Genomic DNA, 20,886 nt, shown 5'->3' on the forward strand with positions numbered 1-20,886 from the left:
GGGGCTAAAACCTTAACTCTAGGTTGACCAACTCTGAGCTGTCAAACTCTGAGTTTTCGGTTTCGGAACAGGTGATAACACTTAGTTCAATCAACTCTGAGTCAAGGTAACCCTGAGTGAAGCCCGTGCATGAGGATATAAAAAGCCCTCATCAATGGAACACAAATAACATGATTCACCATGGCAACAAGTGATAAAAAGCCTCGATCCTCCTACTTCTCCCCAGTGGAGTTGGAAATATTAATGACCGCATATGCAGAAAGTGAGCATATATATTTTTTAAAAAAGCAATACTGTGGCAGCAGCAAAAGAGCGGGAGCTCGCGTGGCAGAAATTTGCGACCGAGTCAATGCGTGAGTATTAATTGGAGAAAAAAAGAAATGTTTTGTCTTGAATGTTCCACTTATTCAACAATTATATTTCATGTGTGTTTGTGCGCACAGGTGCAACCCAACAGGCACCAAACGGACTTAGCAGCAACTAAAGATGAAATATAAAAATGTAGTTCAAACAGGTAAGGTATAATTTAAGTACAAGCAATTGTGATGTTGTTTAGCCTGCCCTCCTTAAACAGCATTTAGTGGCTACATTCAACATGTGATAGATATATTTAAGTAATTAGGGAAATCTGCTAAACAAAGAAACATCCCAACACTGCCAGTATTTAATATTGTCTATATGAAAGCAACACCTCAATACCTTTTATACATACATAAGTCTCCAAATGTGTGTTTTCTGGATATGTTTAAATTTGACCTCTATTATAGCCAACAGAAAAAAGGCTGAGGCCCACGAAACAGGTGGCGGTGCACCTCTCACAGCAGCTGAAGAGATGGCCCTCAGTCAGAACAGTGGTAGACCCATTGCTGAGGTCATCTCTGGGGGGAGCTCATCGGACCCAGCCATGCCCCAGGACACAGGGGCCTACATAAGAGGTAAGTTATTCAAATGAATGGCATGTACATTAATCCTTTTTCTAGTGTTCGCTCAGAAATGGCCACCCATTCATCTTAGACACAACTTGGCACACTGGTTTTTCTTGTAGCAGGAGGCTACAGTTCTTTGTAATTGGCTGCTGTTTATTATCTGGATCATTGGGGGAAGAGTAGGTCATTGTTTTCCTCTAATAGTGGCAATGTTGTGGAGAACCACACATGTCACTATAATGTCACAAGCCCTTTCTGGAGTGACCTGAGCCTATCAAGGTACTGGAACCGGGCGTTGAGTATCCCGATGGTCATCTCCACTCTGGCTCGCGTCCTGCAGTGAGCCAAGTTGTAGTGTTGCTGTGGGCCAGGCTCAGGGTCAGGGTAAGGGGTCAGCAGATAGCGCTGGCAGGGGTACCCTCTGTCTCCGAGTAGGTAACCATCGAACTCTCCTATGATAATACAAGATACAGTTTAATGTTTCAGTTGCAATAGAAGGAGCAAAATATTGATCATAGGATATAGCTATATACTGTATATAAACTCGCCAGGGCAAATCTGGCACTCAGTGTAGACTCACGAAACATTCGTGAGTCATGCACAGACCCAGGCCACTTCGCTTCCACATTGTTTATCATGTGGGCTGCATCACATATGATCTTCACAGTGGAGAACAGTAATTAGCTGTATATTGAAGTATATTTCATTTGGAATGTTAAAGGCTACTATTTAGGCCTACCTGTACATTAATGCTGTGGACAGATCTCCTATTCACATAATCTCCTCCATTTATTGAAGGAGCTATGATAGGAATGTGGGTGTCATCTATGCAGCCAATCACACCTGGAAACCCTAAAATATATCAAATTGACTGATTAGTGCTTCAAGTCTCAAAGCTTTATGACATAAACTAATTATTGCTTAGACTGATACCTGCAATTCTGTGGAACTCTTCTTTGAGAAGTCTGGTGGGTCTGTGACTTGGGAACACTACAAACGTATATGGTAGCCGTTTCAGTGCAAGTGTCACATTTCGGACAGCCCGACAGACAGTTGCCTTGGACACATGCTCTGCATCACCAATGTTATACAAAAAACTGCCGTTGGAAAAAAAAAAAAGCGCAGTACAATACAAAGAATTTGGTCGGAACTGAGAGCGTGTCCACGATGTGTCATGTGAACGATGTGAGGGCTGAGAATGCTGTTTAGATAAATTATTGATGATGCAGAGAAACGGAAACGTTCAAACAGGTACTCATCAGGGAGTGATAAAAATCTGCGCCTCGATATCAACTGGCTCTTCAAGAAAAGGACACGCCATGTCTGCCACTGCCTTCAGTCTGCAGGCTTCAACTGAAAAGCAGGAGAAACTCAGGGTTAGTTGAAGAAAACCAGCCAGCGAGCAGGTTAGGTTCACGGAGTATGTTGCCAGGGTAACTGACTCAGAGTTAAGCTGAACTTGCTTTGTGAAACCGAAAAACCAGAGTTTACCTCATCTCAGGGTTAACTAACTCAGTTTTCACTAAACCTGCTTTCTGAAACGGGCCCCCGCTCTGTTGTGGATGCTTATATGTGGAAATGGTAAAAAATAAAATACATTAGGGAAACCATTTCAGCAGTCATTTGGTTCAGGTGTTAGACTATCTTTGAGGATTTAACCGACTAAAGATTTGGAGTTATGGAGTTAATTGAAGATCTTCGATTGATGAAGTTTGGAGACAATTTCAGCTTGTTTTTTTTTGCCTGCGTTCTGCTCGCAATGCAGAGACAACGGGTGAGTCCGTTTTGATTTATTAAGCTGTATTCAATATTGTGTTGGCTAATATATGAACCAAGTTTGATGTTTTGATTATTTATTTATCCGAAAGAGAGCCCTTTATGTAGTTTGTTTATGGCTTCAGGACATGCTTTTCCAAATTAAGCAACAGTAAAGATATATTCAGTATTTTTGTGTTTGAAAGTACTGGGCAAACACAAGTTTATTCACTTCAAGAAACTCTTGTTGCAATAATATATATAAACACATGTCTGTGTGTTATGACATGCCGTTTAGAAAATTAATCTTTGAATATATTGAATGAATTCTTGAATATATGGAATGAACCTTGAATATATTGAATGAACCTTGAATATATTGAATGAATTCTTGAATACAATCAGGCAAAATCCTGACAGAAGCATGCCTTCAACCTCACAGGAGTGCCCCACAACAGTCCCTCAATCTTCACCCGTACACAAGAAAGGGCCCAGGCCTGTTATAGTCGGCCTGCCACGATTAAAAAGGTCTTCATTGGTCAGTATCGCTGCCACAAGGTTCCGAGCTGAATGACACATTCTCACTTCTTGCAGCAGCAAAATACAAGATGGCAGCAGTGCCTTGATGACGTCAGTCAAGGTTCATTCAATATATTCAAGGTTCATTCAATATATTCAAGGTTCATTCAATATATTCAAAGTTCATTCCATATATTCAGGGTTCATTCAATATATTCAAAGATAAATAAACCTAAACGGTATGCCACAGTATGTGTGTGTATGTATGTATGTATGTATGTATACACACACACACACACACACACACACACACACACACATACATATATATAAGAGTGAGAGACACTGTCAGTGACTCAGAGTAACACTTTTACAAGTTTTGTCAGTTGTGCTGTTAATTAAAGATTGCCATACACTGAGCACTGAGCCACTTTTCATTTACATTTTTAATTCTTAAAGTGTTTTACACACTTTTGATCATTGCTGTTTGAAGTGTCAGCATGAGGTCTCCAGACAACCAGCAGTGTGTGGCTAGATTTTATGTTTACCTCTTTGTTGCATGTTAGTATGGGCCAAAATTATTGATAAACTCTTTTTTGGCAAGAACCATCTAGTCACTTGTGGTACTCCTATCACAGCTCGCTCTCATATTTAGCTTTCTATTTTATTTGTAATATATGCTGCATTTTGAGGAAGTTATTTGCTTTACTTGGACATCTTTTTCTTTCTGCCATGGCAGCTTAGTTATACTCCATTGCAGATAAAGGAAGTGAACTTTGTGACCCACTCACACTTTATGAGCTTGTATTCACTCAACCACATTTTTTAATTAACCCTCTCATAAATGGGCAAATTGTAAACAACCCTTAGTCATCTCCTGATCTGTCTGCCTAACAATTATAAGAACGAGATTCGACTGTATTATGCAATTGAGAAGTCTTTACTTTCTGTGTCAAGTTGCAGAAGGGTGGGGACTTCATTCCACGGCTGCCTCAGCTGTGTGGTAAGTTTTTCCAGAAAAGCAAGTGAAAAAGGTTGTTAACTGTGATGACTGTGTCATTTTGTTGTACATTTTTGTAGTTCTGTGTAAGATTGTGGAAGTCAATTGAAGCAAATAGGTTGATGTATTATCTATGCCAATTATAGACATAAACTCAATTCAAAGTAATGTAACAGAAAAATAAGTGCATTCTAGGCTTATATGATACAAGGCAACATATTTTAAGATATTTTAATCTAGACACCACGTGTGAGAAAACAAAAATGAGGTGCATGAGAAACGCGGGGTCTATTTCTTGAAACTGCATTCAGTGCTCATAAGAAAACAAACTATACGTCATATGGATGTAAAATGAATATCCATTCATTGAATGCAAATAGCAGTCTTGACTTGCTGTGACACTTTAATCAACTAATAGATTTACAGCCACTGGTTGAGCTTGGTCTCTGCAGTGGGGTTGTGGTGAACTTACCTTTCAGGCTCCAGGGTGTTGATTTCAAAATGAAGAGTTGCTTCTGTGACAATTTTCTGTCAGTAATCGCAAAACCTTTCTATGCAGAAGGCTGTTGGGCTGCTTATGTGACCTAATGGTTTATGCATCTCTTCACAAGTATTGCTTAGTATTTATCTGTAAACCTTTAGTTGCCATGTATGGTAATTAGTCTCATTTCGACAGAAATAGCATGAAGGCGCTTATCATAAACTTTTATTATCCTATCATCATACAATCTTTTGCAAGATAAAAGTTAAATGCTACCTTACAGTGACACACGAATACATGCAGCACTGCAAAAATTCAGATGCAAAGCATTTCCACTTTAAAAAAAAAGGAAACCAGAGGCTATGACTTCCTCAAAGGGTTTTCACAAGACTGAGATCAGTGATAAACAACATGCAGACTCGGACCAACATTGAGACATGCAACACCATTACCCATTGGTCGGATAAGAAGCGCAATGGATGTGGGAGAAGTGATCTACATGTTGTTGGAGGTGCTCATTGCTGTTAGCTGCTGTCTTGGTAATTTACTGGTTATTTTGGCACTGTGGACCAGTAAAAGCATTCATCAGCCTACCTTCTGCCTTATTGTCTGTCTGGCTGTGGCTGACTTTATGGTTGGCTGCGTGGCCATTCCTTTGGCCGTGTTGGTGGATCGACGAGTGAAGACTTCATTCCATGGCTGCCTCTTCGTCAGCTGTGTGGTCATCCTGTTGACCCTAGTCTCAGTTTTGTCTCTCACTGCTATTGCAGTGGACCGATACCTCCGGGTGTATTTCCCCCTCAGGTAAGATTTTTTTCTGGATTTGTTTTTTATGCAGAGAAAAGTAAAATAACACTGCCAAGCATGGCTTTGAAGCTTTACATATTGGTCCATTTTATCTTAATTCAATTCAATTCAATTTTATTTGTATAGCGCCAATTCATAACAGAAGTTATCTCAGGACACTTTTCAAATAGAGCAGGTCTAGACCGAATTCTCACTTAACCTCACCTATGACCCCTTTGCATGGTTTGCACTATAAAAAAGGACATTGTTTACTTCTCATCACTACAATGAATTACAATTTCTATTTGTACTCTGCATGTTTGGAACACACAATTGATTATATCATAATTTGTGTTTTTATTTTTAGGTACAAGAGGACTGTAACACAGAGACATTCTTGGCTTGTGGTAGCTGCATGTTGGCTTGTTGCTGTACCACTGAGTTTTGCTCCCATGCTTGGGTGGTACAACCAGGAAACCTTGTCTAAGTCGGTCAACTCTACAATTGTCTGTCAGTTTATAGCAGTGATCCCCATGTCATACCTGGTTTACTTTAACTTTTTTCTCTGTACCCTCATCCCTTTATCAGTGATGACTGTATTGTATGGCTACATTTTCTGCAATATTCGAGGAAGTCTTCGAGAGAAACCAGGCAACAGTTTCCAAAACCAGTGTCAGAACTACCTAAGGAAAGAGAAACAGCTGGCAGGATCTCTGTCCCTGGTCTTGGCTCTGTTCGCTCTGTCCTGGCTCCCTCTCCACATAATGAACTGCATTGCTTACTTTGGTGGGCCGAATGATGTACCAGTAACAGCTTTCTATGTCGGCATCCTGCTTTCTCACGCTAACTCAGCTGTAAACCCGGTTGTGTATGCGTTCAAAATAGAAAAGATCAAGACAGCGTACCTGAAAATCTGGAGAGAGTATATTTCATGTGGAGACGAAAATCAAGAATCTCAGACAAGCCAGTCGATAGACAACAATCTCAGTAGTAACATGAACATTGACTGTTGAGCACAATTAGGTATTTTAATAGTATTGTGTGAAAGACAAAAGAAATGAAATGTATTGAAATCTGAAATCTACCTTTTAATGGATAAAGATGATATTATGTGTGTTAATACTATAAACAAATCTAGCCATGTACAGTGTGATATCTGTTATTGTTCAGAAATCTGTGTGTTTGTGTCTCCCATATATTTTAATGAGCGTGTGTGTGGGGTGTGTGTGTGTGTGTGTGTGTGTGTGTGTGTGTGTGTGTGTGTGTTGCAATAACTTTTGCAGAGGAAAAGGGTAACTTCCACTTGTCTTAAAAGCTTTAGTTTTACACCAAGTTTCATATCACTGTTGTTTTTCTGTTTAAGTTCCAGTTCTTCATTCATTTCAGGGAGCATATCTGTTTTGGAAATTACCTTCACTATATCTTTCGTGAAAGAAAAACTTAAACATGAAACACCTGAAGCATTATTGTTATCATTACTTTGGAGACATACATTGTACTGTGTGTAAACCTGACCAGAAAAATAGTCACACATGTACGATCTAATATAATCCAATACAACAACCCTGCAACAAGTTCTTTGTTTTTTAATATGCTCAGACTGTATTCGTATCAGACTGTCTGTAGTTTGTTCCATTGTTATATTTGATTGGATTTAATAGAAATCTATGTAGGATATTTTGTTCCTCTGTGTGAATGGTAGTAAACAAAACACACATTTCAAAACAGGGCAGTCTAACACAACAACACCACAAAGTACAGACTCAAAAATGACCAAAATGTTGAGTAATCTAGTCTCAGAATTTTTAAAAAACGTAGCATTTATTGCGTCATTCATTGGATGATATTACATTGCACAAATGGTAATATTTTTATGGTCAGTGTGTTTTTAATATCACCAATGCATAAAAACTGATGTATTTTTAACAAACAATCTAAAGCGTAAATGCATCCATGTCTGTAAATTGGGAAATCCAACCTGAAACCTGTTAATGTTATTAAAATGACAGCTGTTGGTAATGTGCATCGCATTTTTATTCAACGAGATATGTGTAGTGTATCCAGAAGGAATACAATGAAGGAAGACACAAAACCATCAGCTTCTCAGAGTAAAATATGTATTTCTTGAGACACCATGTTGCATTTTAACAAACAGTTGTTAGTACACCAGTTTGATTTAAAGATGAATTAGTTTTTATTTTAGAAATTCAGGTTATAACTGAGGCACTGTGTAAAGGTTTGTGGTTAGTTGTGTGATGTACAAGCCCTTTCATTTCCTCAGTTTCAGAATATATCTATATAATCAATGCATCTGTATTTCTTTCTGTACATACAGTAATGTAATGACATAATCAAATAAAACTTTTGTTTAACATTTATGAATACAGTCTTTTCCTGAGTATTTACTTCCTGCCTACCATAGACAGTTAATGCATATTTACAAACCACCACTTTCAAGCAACTCTCCATGCAGCTAAATGTGACATGACACATTTAGCTGGGTAAAAAAACAACCATGCATTTCCAAAGTGTAGTCTTTGAAATAAACTTCTGCAAGCCCACCATGAAGTCTATACGTTAAAAACAACTTAACTTTTTACATACTGTGTTTATAGCGTGATACATGTTGTTACATTTATTTAAATAATATTGAATGCTTGTGACTTATGGCCATGAAGTTACCTTTAGTTATGTTATGTTATATTCATTATTATTATTCTTTTAAAGAACACTGATGTTATAATGAGACACATTACCTGCAGCACATTACTGAGTGAAAGTGGGTCAGACGCAGAGCCTACTTTTATTGTTAAAATGCTTTGTGAATTACTCAAAGACCAAAAACTAAAAACTAAAGTTAGGACTCCGGCACCCCTTCATTTTAGAAGTTTCTTCTAACTCTGCCAGTTAGGAGCTACTTTGAGCTTTAGGATATTTTGTGAACAAATACCCAGATACACACATTAGAGGTCCCAATGCTAAAATAATTTCCAGAGTCATGATAGTCTTTGACCACAAGATGGCATCAGCGTGGCTCCTTTACCACTCATTCAGTGTGAGTTCCAAGCACTCATTGTACCTCTCAAGGAAGGTAATAGACTGTATAGTTATCACCTGAGTAGGATTTACTCCATCCCACAAACTATACAACCTACTACCTCACCTTGCTAGGCTCAACTTCAGGCACCAATGCATATCCTTAAAAACAAGACTTTACTTGATATGTACCAACTTTAATACATGTTGTAAGAATAAAGCAGTTCCACCAGTGTGTCTGCTAAAGTCTCTGCTGTGTCAGCAATCTCACCCTCAAAGCTGAGGGATCTCTTAAATCTACTGCACTTAGTCCTTGAGTTCCTTCCTCCATGGGGCTTCTCATGTGCATACTTGCTCCGGCATCACAGAAGATCAACCTGTCTCCTTAGGAAAGACAGTAGACTGTATAGTTATCTCAGAGGGAGGACCCAAACCCCACAACTATTCAATCTACTACCTCAGCCTTAAGGACAGATACTTTTGCAGGTAGAAGTGAAAACTTGTCAGTCGAACTGTGAGACAAAAATAGAGAGAGAATAAGTGAGTTTTAGATTCACCTGGGGCAAGCAATGGTTGGAAAAACATTTTTAGTCTGTGTAGAGACCAAGATGTGAAGGACCACATCTAGCCATTTTAGATTGTGTTTAATAGCTTTTCAAACACCAAAAACAAAAACATATCTAAGTAGACTTTCAAATCATTTCCATTTATTGAAATTATTTGTTGCAAACTACTGCAGTTGCATCCAAAATATGTAAAAACATGCGCACAAACTGTGATGTGAAACCACATTATTCAAATTATGCCCCCTGCCATGGGATGAAGTCGTCTGGTAACAGTTTTATCAGGAATTACCTTCTAAGAGCAATTTCCTCTCTAGACTCACCATATTGTACCCTGATTCGTAAAATCAAGGCTTTGTTCTTCAGGCTTACAACCAGCCTGACAGCACTACTGTGTTTATGTAAGTGATAAACAGTATCTGACCACTTGCATTGGTCAGCACAAATATATTTGGCCAGTGTTTAAAAATGACAGGTGATGGACACACTGTACATTATCAACTGAAGAGAAATGCTTTCTTAATGACCTGTGCTTTAAAGACAAAACACACTTCTGTGACCGCAGAAAGCTAGGTAATCTGTGCGACCCTGCAAGGTAAAAAACTCTTACTTCCAGGGAAATTGGCATGTAATGAAGGGCAGCTGTGCCAAGAATTAGTGTCTCTTTTACTCTAAAACTTTGCTTGGGTCGCTCTAGCTTTCCTTCCCAACAGACAGAAAGAAAATTGCTCAGGTTTAAGCATGTCTTCTACCAGTTTTGTCCCTTCAGTCTCTACAACCAGAAAGCAATGTAAAGCAAAGGAAGAATGATGGAAAATGGCTGTACCTCGGCCATTTTATGGAGTTGTTTGGCACCCATACCCAACATCTGTGGTGCAACCTGTTAACTTCTGCCTCCTCTTTCCAATCCCTATCCCCCCCTCCCCGTAAGATAGACTTTTTATTTTTCCCCAAATAATGAGCTGGTGTTGGGTATGTTGAGACTGGCTTATGGAAATTGCTTGTTCGTAAATTATTTCAGAGAGTTGATTGTTGCTCATTCACAAATGCATGCCAAGAAATCCTGTTAGTGATTTTTTGGTGTTGCTTGAAATGTTTTAATAGAAGAGGTTTGACTTCAGAAAATGGCCCCTTTTTTCTCAGTGTGAAAGCCACTTCAAGTCCATTGAAAAAGGAGTCTGTTTACTGTGCCAGCTAGAGTCTGGGACGCAAGCTGGGCAGAGCTGTCTGGGCTCCGACAGTGCCATACTTTGGCTGAGCTGATTGAGCCCAGACACTGTTATGGTAGACGACGATGGTCAACCCATGCAAAGTCTAGGACGCTTTGCATAAATTAGCATGTGAACCGTGGTCGCTGAAAAGCGGCTGGGCCGTTCATTAACGTTCTGAATCCTCTTTGGCCTAATTAATGCCGACAGTGATTGAAATGTTTTGGCAGGCTGTATGGCTGTGGTGCCAGGGCATGCTCATCAGGCCATAATGAAAAGGCACAGGGGCATCAGAGAGTGGGAGGCCTTAATTGAGATGTTGAATTAATTAGATGGTAAATGGTATCAAACTCTTCTAACTGGCTGGCCAATGCAGAGGGGGTGGAGGGAAAACAGGAGTGGATTCAACTTTTTATACAAGAAAGGTTGTGTGGACTACAAAGAGAAGTTGTTGTGGTGATGGGTCATTACTTTGTGGTTCTCTAGTGAAACATTGATAACTTTTGGGATCATTTATTGGCAGGACTGACACCAGATTATCCATCTACAGTTATTACTTACAGCTTACACCACAATACAGACAGAGGCAATACAACTCATAAGTTGCTTTTTCATTATTTTTTATCTTATTGTAAAAGCCAAATGATAAAATAAAAAATAAAAATAAATAACAAGACACTCTTTTTATCTTCTCTGGTCTATTCAGTCAACACACACATACCACCACCACCACATTTGTTTCTCAGAATAATCCAATCTTAAAATGAAGTGTCCATAGTGCTTCATTAAATTATTTCAAACATCCATTCTGGTTCATCTGAAGATTGCGAAACACCTACTATAAATTTTAGACAGAACTTGTGATTCACAAAGGGAATCGATGTCTCAACCAGGCCAGGCCATGCAAACAAGTACTTTTTTTTTTTTTGTTAATCTTACCTTGATTGTTTCCAAAAATCCTGTTCATGATTATGCATCAACTTTTTTTTTTAACAAAAGCTATGTTAGAGGTAAACACTAATTAGCACCTCCATTACGAATCCATATGGTTTGGTGGGTACGTTTGTAACCAAGAACTAAAGCAAATGTTTTTCCTCTTTCTGTCTTGTTTTTTTTTTTACACCCGGAAGTGATGGTTTGACTTCCACAGTCTATCCCCAAGCTGCCGATGATAGGAAAATGGCTGCTCTGTTGCAGAGTGTAACGAAGGAATGATGTTATAATCCATGACCTTCAGTAAGAGTCATAAAACAAAAGAACAACAGAAAAATGAACAATCAACATATCGCTGACACAATCATTCACTGTTGCTTTAGATCGAGATGCCTAGAGCAGCTCATCATAAAACATAAACATTTAACTTATTTAGGATATCCGTGTTACCGAACAAACTGAGAATTTAGACGACGAAGGCACAAAAAAATACCCAGTACAAGTCGGCGTTGGTCCATGATGATCAGCGGAATACGAGGGACGACTGTGAGGGAAAAGACTGAGGTTGGTTCTCTTATGCGGCTCTCTCCAATATTTGGTGCCAAGAAATAGGCATTGTCTGCGTGCCAAGCTGAATCTCCAATGAGACAAAAAAGGGGGGGATGTCGTGGATGCGGCATGGCAGAACCCACCACTGAGGGGGAGGAGAGTGTTGGCAGCCAAGCAATGAGAGGATGCCATGTCAGGAAGGGGGTATGATACCACACAATAAGGTACGGTGGCATAGCTTGCCCCAGATGCTCAGTGCAGCATCCGTGCTGTGTGAGCTATGTGTTCACACATCTAGAGAAAGGTCCATTGTTCCATGAGCAGACTTTATCCATATGTTGGACAAGTTGTTATGTTTTGCATGAGCCTGAGGTTTCAGTTGAGTCTCATCGTCTGTGATGTACATTGTTTAATAAACTCAGATCAGCAAGACCTTACGTCCATCTGTGCTGGCCGACTCAGGCCGAGCCTGCCCTCCATCTTCACTTGTGGTAACTGTCCTGACGTCTTTATTTAAAACGCAATTTCCAAATTGATTGTAATGTCAATGGGACGTCAAATAAGCGAGCTATCCTCCATATTAGCTACTAGCAAAGTGAGTCCAGAGGAGTAATTCTATTCAGTCTGCCTATACACTGGATCTGAATATGTAGAGCCAATCAGCAACTGACTGTGACAACATTATTTCTGTGGAAAAAAAGGTGCAAATTAGTTTTTTAAATATTCCGTTTTAACATAGAATTTCGTATTGCAGGAAATTTACCATTTTACCACACTCTGCCTCACAAACTCACTCTTCCAGTTTCATGTTTGTGTTTACTCTCTGTTATCTTTTTGGTCTTTATATCCAAAAATACATTTTCTTTATTAGATGAGCACTTTTAAGACGTTAGAGTACACATTTCAATATCTAGTTGTAATCGGAGAGGAAATCACCCCCCCCACAGTATGTCAGGGTGTTATTAGATGGACTGGCTTTGGTTTCAGGGCAGTCAAACATCTAGCAAAAGATAATGACAAGTCTTCATAAATGGCATGTGCTCTGACATTAAGTATATTTGGTGTGGACTTTGATCTTAATCTCAAGAAAAGTCAGAGTTGCAATGCCGGTTAGCATACGCACTGCGGCTGCTTTTACTTCATGCTTGTCGAATAAATGGGACGGCATTAAATGGACAATGCACAGACATAAAGTACCCCTACATGTCAAATGTCATGTAGGTTAGCAAAATAATACTAAAATGGTTTTCAAATTCACCTTCTCAAATCAAAATCTTTGGCACTGCTTGTATTATTTGACCTAGTAACACAGCAACCATTAAAGTATTAGTGAAAACTATTAAAATGCTACTTGACTGCTTATGTTCTCTGCTGTAGGTGTTTATGGTCACTAGTTGTGCTGTGACTGTATACTTTTTAATATATTCAGCATGATATCTGAATTGCTACTGATATAACTTATTTACTATAGTTGTTATTATATTCTAATAAACCCTCCACAATGCCGCCACAAAAATATAATTTTTAAAACCGATAATTATTTTAAATATGGTTATTTTACATGTTTTCTGTAACACTAATTATTCTGAGGGATAATTGAGCATTAATGTCAGATTCTGGACTAAAATGACATTTTACACTACTGTTAAGGCTTGTGCTGATGTCTTTTTTAAATATGTCCATGTTATGTAAAGTGTTTTAAGTGCTTCATTGTGGGTTTGTTTAATGCTTGTTGTTTTATTAGAGCAATGAGGCTATGAGACTAGAAGACTGTTGTTTGTGGTGTATATTTTTGTTGCAGTCTGTGTAAGTTTCCTGTCTCTAGGCTGGTGTGTCATATCCATATTCTGCTGTATTAACCACTCAGCGAAGTATTACAGATGGATCTCAATCACACTGACATTCTCAAGAGACCAGGGTGAAAAAAGTCTTTGCAAGTACTTTTTATGGTTTGTTTTAGTCAGAGTTAGCAGCTTGGTGTCAATACAATGAATGCCTGAAGGTTTAGACGATCACGGGAGAGTGTTTGAAAGTTTGTTCAGTGAACTATTGTCATACGTGGCTCTATTCTGTCGTGGGAAACCTGCCAATCTAATATTCCACACAGGTTAAAAGAAATGCTCTGGACCTTCCAGATGTTATTCTCAACCTGGATCCCTCATGGCTTTTTGCTCAAAACTAGAACAGTTTTAAGTGGAAGTTTATGTAAAATGGCCATTGTCAAAAGAGTCAGATCAAATGCTGTTTATAGCCCATGAATCAGTTTTGCTAGCAAACAGGAAGAGCTGAATGTGTGTATGCAGTACGACCTGATAAAAGCAACAACCACAAAAAAAAAAAAAAAAAGAGACTTTGATCCTGGTAACCACAGAGTCACTCAAACCATGGGGAGGAGAGAAACGCAAATAGCGGAGGATATGGCTTTCCAAACAACATGTCATCAAGCAGCATAGCGAGTTCATCTGAGGATAAGTGTGGGGGAGGAGGAAATAAGTTCATTTTCTCTCTGTCTGCCCATTCTCCCTGTGCCCTCCCCCTTTTTTTCTTCACCCTATCTGTACAGTACAGTATGCCATAATCTGCCGTTATCACACACTCAAACTCAAACCCAAAAGCTGACTCGACTGTATGCAAACAAAACCACACACAACTGCACACCAAGGAGCATGTGCCAAAATGTTTACACGGTCAGTTCACAATAAGTCTGGTTCATATAAGAGTGCAATCTGTAAAATATATTTCTTTGAAGGCTGTTGTTTTTGTAAATTAAATTTTATAAACGTCTTTTTATAGCTTTACTGCTTCCGAGAACCGAAAGACTCGATCTGAAACCGAGACCCTGCAGTCTTACATGCAATACAAGCCCCTTCATGTATAGAACAATGCTTCCAACAGAGGGATCTGGTTCATACTGGTTTGTGAACAGGTCTATCAAACAGCAGCATTCAAGAACACTTAACAAAAGTATACAATTTTCCTGTATGATTTAAAAACTGCATGTTTTAAAAAAAAATGCTTATTACATCCATGTGGGATCCTTTTTCATTTTGGGGTAAAATACATTGCGAACAGTAGCCACAGTACAGCTGAAGGATATTTTATGTTGCCTCTGGATTATCGCACCTACGAAGTAATCCTGCAACACAGACACCAAAATGTTAAATTAAAAGGACTAAGTGCCTTTTATCTCTGAGAATTTCCTGAAACTTTGTGGTAATTGTCACTTTTGATGGGGCGAAATTTGTTTGTTCAACCCACTGGGGTTGTTGTGTCTTTAGGCTCTGACTTGCTGTAAATTATACTTAAATGTTGCTTTTTATTACAGCCTTGGACGTTAAGAGGCAGTAACACAACCACTAAAATTTATTTTTACTCAGGGCATGTGTTTTATCGAACCGTGCTATGTAAACAGACTGCTCATTACAGCAACTATATAAAAAGGCTTCGGTCATTATTTCTTAATGCATTTAACCCAATAAAGGACATTATTTAAAACTAAATTTCCGTTAGGTCTCAATCGAACAGAATCGGTGGAGATTTAGACATTGTGTTCGGTGCAAGCAAAGCAGACACGTGTACAGTGTGGAAGGTGATAGTAAAAGAAGTGTAAAAGTGCAACAGAAATGAATAAAGGGATACTTAAAAGAAATATCAAGGCCCAAACAGAAGCAGAATCAAAAATGAGAAATACCTGGTGGAGAGTTTTTTTTTTGTACAGGTCAGGCTAGTGTTCACCCGCAGAGAATTAGGCCCTGGTGGCGGCGGAAAAAAAGGTGGGTTAGAAATGAGACAAGAATGCATTTCCACATCCCTCTCTTTAGCCTGCAAGACGAGAGAAAGGCTGAGTAGTGTACCAGCAAGCAACCCCACTTGAACAGGGGCTGGGGCTTGAGAGCAGTTTCTGGGCCATGCCCTCCTCTCTCCCTGCCCACTTTTGCCCTGCTGCCAAGAGGGAGAGACAGCAAGGAGAAAGGGAGGCAGGAAAAGTAATCATGAAGGCACAAAATTGTGCTTACACGCTCCTACTAAAGATATGAAGTCCACCTGGAATATGTATAAAAGTAGACTGAATTTGGCATGAGGTGAAGCCACAGAGTTGACTCGCCACACAAAGGGGAGCAGTCGCATGAACTGTAGATTATGTGTCATCAGATAGACATCTCACTTGACTGTAAGGTTAGGGGCTGGAGGGTGGAGGGGGTGAGGGGTAAAAACAGAGAGAGACAGACAGAGAAATAAGCTCGGGTAAAGGAATCAGATGTGAGTACTTACATGCTGCCTTGTAACAAAGCCAAAAGGTTTGACAGATTTATCTACAGTTGGCCAAACAGTTCGCTGCCAGATATTCCTGAAGCATTTCAGAGCAAATGAGTTAAAGGCTTCGCTCAGAACCGTGCAGTAAAGCCTTTTGTCAGCATTTGGCATGATTCCCAGGTTGTACATGCCTCACAGTTCCCATTTTCGGTAGTCACTCCGGACGTCTTTAGTTGTTCTGCACCTGCCTGTGTTTTTATTCAGATTTGTTGCAGAGTTTATAGAAAAGAAAGGCAACCACGGAGGTACTGATTTAATTTGACTGTACCAGTGGATGGAAACCAGTGTTTACTGTCAACATAACATACCAAAGGAGTGGTCTGGGATGTTTACCGCAACACATCCTCAAGTAACAAAATGTGTCATGCAGCTCTGAAGCGAAAATAAGGGCAAGGGAAGGGTCAGTATCTGGGAACAAACAAATCCAAAGATAATGTTTCCCGTGGACCATCACCAATAAATGAAAAACAGTACAACAATCCGATGTGCCAGTCCTGAATTGTGCACAGTGTTTTAATTTTCAAATGTGTCTGACGCCAGAGTGCCACAGACACTCACCAGTATCTTTCCTCAGGCAATATCCAAGACAGCTCTCTATGTGACGTCACATACTCTTCATTTTTTAAGCAATTATTTCCCTAAATACACTTTAAATCCTTCGTCTCTCTTCATGCAGTATTTCCACGTCGTTTCTGTGCACACTCTTGAAGAATTTGTAGTTTAAATGAACAAAAAAAGCAAACATGGATCAGTGTGCTGAAATCTCAGGCAGGTCGAAGAAGAGGAGAGAAGCTGCAAATTCCCTTTACAAATCTCAACTCTGTCTTTCTCTTCCTGCTTGCGAACACTGAGCTTGTAAAAGTTTCAGCTGCAAGGGCTTGGGCCAGCCTCCATTGGCACCGTTTCAAAAGAGCACTGCCTGTTTCAGAAAAACGGAGGGGACAAGTCTCTGAGGGGAGTGCTGGCTCTTTGCACTCTCTCTCCCGCCACCCCTCTCTCAGGGACTCGGGGCAGTGACCGCTCTCAGGACTTTTACTCTCTGCTCTCAGTGTAATGCCAGCTCAGGACAGCCCAGTTGTTCATCGGTTAGAGATCCACGGTAATGTGGATCGCTCCAGGGAGGCTGGTCTGTATCACAGACACCCGGAGAATAGGAAATGCAAGCTACAGCACTATTTCCTGGATACTTTGTCCTCCATTTCAGATGTATGTCAAGCTCTCACGAGGCTCAGCGCTGCTTGTGTTACAGTACACACAAGATTCTGCCTGCTTTGCTTTTATTTCTGCTCTGAGTAGCTCAGGGATTCTTCCATGTAGCTTTCTTTAAAACACTTTATAATGGTCCAAATACATTTCTTTGGCCTTGTTTTTTTTTTTCTATTTACACTGAATAGTTTTGACAAATAATGCTCAATGATAGAAAGTGCACGAAAGTAGGTTAAGGTAAAGCCCTCCCTCTTATAGTGTGCTTTCTTTATTGTAAAGCCGCTGCAGGTGCAGGTGTTATATGGATTACACAGTTTTCTGAGACATTTCGCCACTTACAGTACAAACTGAAATCATGTTAAAAGAAAATGCCAAAAATGATGTAAACATTTTGAAATCAGAGAAAGTCAGTCTTTCTTATCTGTTGTAAACTACTGTTACTGTACTCCAGAAACACAGTGAACCTTCACACAGTTGTCAACACAATGGGCAGGGTGTAAAGTCCACATAGCCCACTGTAAGCTGTACAATTTATGAGAAACAACTGCTTCTTCTCCAAGGCTGTAAAAAGTTGTCTTTGGAATTTGCAGTAAGCAGCATACTGTACATGCAAAAAGCTGCCAAAAACAGAATGTTATGTGAATAATGCTCTTCCAGCTGTTTGGTACAATAAATGATGTGAAAACTGTCCATATATCTATACTAAAATCCTCAGATTACCAATACGCTCTTGTGCAGCTCATCAGTCACACGCCTGCTTAACATCATGTGTGCATATGTGTGACAGCGTGCGTTCATATTTGCAGTGCATTCACCTGCACATCTGTGTGCATCTGGACCTATGATGGTGTACTTTTGAAGATTGTTGTTGTTGTTGATTGTTGGGCTTAACGGTCTCTATGGTGTCATTGCCTGAGGACTCTTTTGCTTACAATAAAACAGTGATGCCATCATCACTGACTTTTCATTGTGCACATCATTGTGTGTTTCAATGGCCTCTCCTGCCATTTTTCTCTATATGGGTCAGTAGGGGCACGTAATGCACTATGTGTTGTATAGCCATAATATGATCCCCTTTTATCTTGCAGGGAAGATTTTATTAACAAGTAAAAGAGTGAGTGAAGGAATGTTCTGAATTCGCTCTTTATTAGATTTGGCACATTGCTGCTCGAGCCTTCATGGGGAACTTTTGTTTTAGCATTGTCTCTTATCCTCTCACCAAACCAGCCCTGGTGGTCCGGTGAGGACCACACGTGTACAAATAAAGAGATCATTTTGTGTTGAGAGGAATAGAAACGTGATATCTTAGCTCTTGAAACAGCAGCAGAAAATTCTAATACAGGTTTACAACGTGGAAAACCTGGGAACCCTCCAGGAGGATGACAAATACAATAAGTATAAGTGCAGTCATTTGATTTAGGCATTACATTACTCATGTAAATTGTTGTAAAGGCCTGAAATTTGGTCTAGAGTAAAATATCTATGGTAATATATGTATACAGTAAATATGAACCAGGCATGCGTGGTCCCCAAGAGGACATTTATGGTGCCTGACTTTTCGTGGTGATGCTATTACATGTTAATGTTAGCGAATGTTTACATTATTAACATCAGCTTAGCTGATGTGAACAAACCACAGCTAATGAAGACTGTTAATGTCACACCCTTTTTGATTTGAAAACCACATTTCCCTCTGGCGCCACCCTCAGGCAAAAATGTATACTGTTTTTCCGCACCATGAATCTAAGAATAGTAAACTTGTCCCTCCACTTTTCAGGATGTGACCTGAATCAACAGTGTGAGTTCCATTTTATCTACAGCCCAAGAGACTATTTTTGCTCCTGAATAGCATCTTTCCATTTCTAATGAATTGACAAGACCTCCTGCCATTGTCACATTCCTTGAACAATCCTTCCTTTGGGGATAGATTCATTTACCCCTAATTTTCCTGTTTCGTCTTCATTGTTTGTCCTTCCTGAGATATGGGCCCTATCTGAGTTGATGATTCACCTGGCTTTACAGTGCCATTGGGTTCACGTCCTCAACAACGTGCTGTTTCAGCACTGAACCCATGGATAAACTAAAATATCATCATCGTACTCCCTCCTCAAACACAGGTCACTGCCACTGGAAGCTCTACCTTTATGTATTTAACATAATTCTTCCTTGCTTAGTGTTTGCACAACTTCTTTGAATGGTCCCTGTTTCACCATAACTTTGATTGATGTGTTTTCATTTCATTCAGGCTTGTTGTTACAGTTGTTGGTATAGTAAGAGCTGATTTTACAGCCTCTCTGGTACACCCCTGCTGCTTCTCATTGCTTCAACAATGTTTACCATCTTGCTCGCAGTAATAAAACACAACTGACATGAAAATGGATTGAAAACACAGTGTATGGTGAGAAATTCACTGTAGTTTCTGTCTCTTTAAGATCTTGATGGCTTCTCCACTGCTCCCTTGAGGTCGCTGGCCTTCCTTAGGCTGCCTGCCAACTGCCATGTTACTGTCAAGCGTTTGCAGAAATGCCAGCAAAGCCATTAGTCTAGACCCTTTTCACCAGTCAGCAGACTGGACAGCGTGAGCAGCACTGTGATGCACAGAGACAAAGAGTCTGGACTTATAAAACTACAAAACACATTAGTTTTCCTTCTTTATTTCCTATCACATGTGTTATTGCTCACTTTAGCTGTTGTTACTCTCCTCCCATCTCCCCTTGTGAGCTCTGAGACTGTAACCAGACAGGTCTGAGATAGGGTTTGAGGTCATAGAAAAAACATCTTTACGATGGGTAATTATATTTTTTAACTATTTAAAATATTACTGTTGAGGTTTAGTCAGTCATTTAAAAAAAATGTAAGCATGAATTAAATTACAGTATCTCCATGTGCCCCCTGGTGCCTCACAGCTGCTTCTTGCATTGTTTTTTGTCTCTTGGGGTACAGCAGCATCTGGTGGCTGACTGAGGAAATCACACTTTATTTGTACTCTACTATATTGATGCTTCTTTTTTAAAACTGTTGAGTTAGAGAAATTCACATGCCATATTTTTAGCATCACTGTGCTTCACGCTCACATTTCACACGTTAAATACAGGCAGCTGTTCCACTGGAGCAAATGGAGATTATATTATTAAAGACATCTTTCCTGTGGCTGTCAAAGTGAATTGAACCTTTCTTCTCCACTTTTTCCACCTTTATACCAGGATTTTACCAGCCTGTCTGGAATTCAAATAAGACTTTCTGGCCATAAACCATCCTCTCTAGTTCCAAGGGTCTTGATAATGCACTTTTATCCTGGTTTAGTTATACACACCTTTTAATTATTAAGTTTTAATTAAAACCATAACTCTTTTGTTTAACATGAATCTGTTTTACTTTCCCCCAGTAAAGTGAATCTGTCCACGTGCCATATTTCTTGTTCTTGGAAATCTCCACAGCTTTTCTGTGAAACTCCTAGAAATGCTCACAGATGGTGAGTAGCTGATTAGAGTAATCCCAGTTGAAGGGTCGGGCATCCTGGTTATGTAGTAGTCGATGGGGGGACCTATTGCTTTGTTAAAAATCCTCTTAGAACTTGCGTCATGTGACCCCTTTGTGGGCTACAGGATGT

The 20,886-nt window shown here is 39.6% G+C and overlaps 1 protein-coding gene, 1 long non-coding RNA gene and 1 pseudogene across 3 annotated transcripts; 1 reads left to right on the forward strand and 2 right to left on the reverse strand.

The window, feature by feature from the left end:
• Window positions 1–606: 606 nt before the first annotated feature.
• LOC127371933 (putative nuclease HARBI1) lies at window positions 607–2,261 on the reverse strand (annotated as a pseudogene).
• Window positions 2,262–4,861: 2,600 nt separating this feature from the next.
• Window positions 4,862–7,849, forward strand: LOC127371435 (adenosine receptor A1-like). The gene is made up of 2 exons (XM_051414237.1): window positions 4,862–5,485; window positions 5,835–7,849. Exons 1-2 carry the CDS (start codon window positions 5,157–5,159, stop codon window positions 6,478–6,480), a joined length of 975 nt encoding a protein of 324 aa, XP_051270197.1. The 5' UTR covers window positions 4,862–5,156; the 3' UTR covers window positions 6,481–7,849.
• On the reverse strand, window positions 7,563–17,029 carry LOC127371436 (uncharacterized). 2 transcript variants are annotated; one of them, XR_007886405.1, is made up of 3 exons: window positions 16,029–17,029; window positions 15,448–15,508; window positions 7,563–9,015 (listed from the first exon to the last, which is right to left on the reverse strand). It is a non-coding gene; the product is annotated as an uncharacterized LOC127371436 (long non-coding RNA). The 2 variants fall into 2 exon arrangements; XR_007886406.1 differs by lacking the exon at window positions 16,029–17,029 and having other exon boundaries at window positions 15,448–16,001.
• Between the last annotated feature and the right edge of the window lie 3,857 nt (window positions 17,030–20,886).

Source organism: Dicentrarchus labrax, unplaced genomic scaffold (genome assembly GCF_905237075.1).
Source record: "Dicentrarchus labrax unplaced genomic scaffold, dlabrax2021, whole genome shotgun sequence".
In the NCBI taxonomy this organism is placed as follows: Eukaryota; Metazoa; Chordata; class Actinopteri; family Moronidae; genus Dicentrarchus; species Dicentrarchus labrax.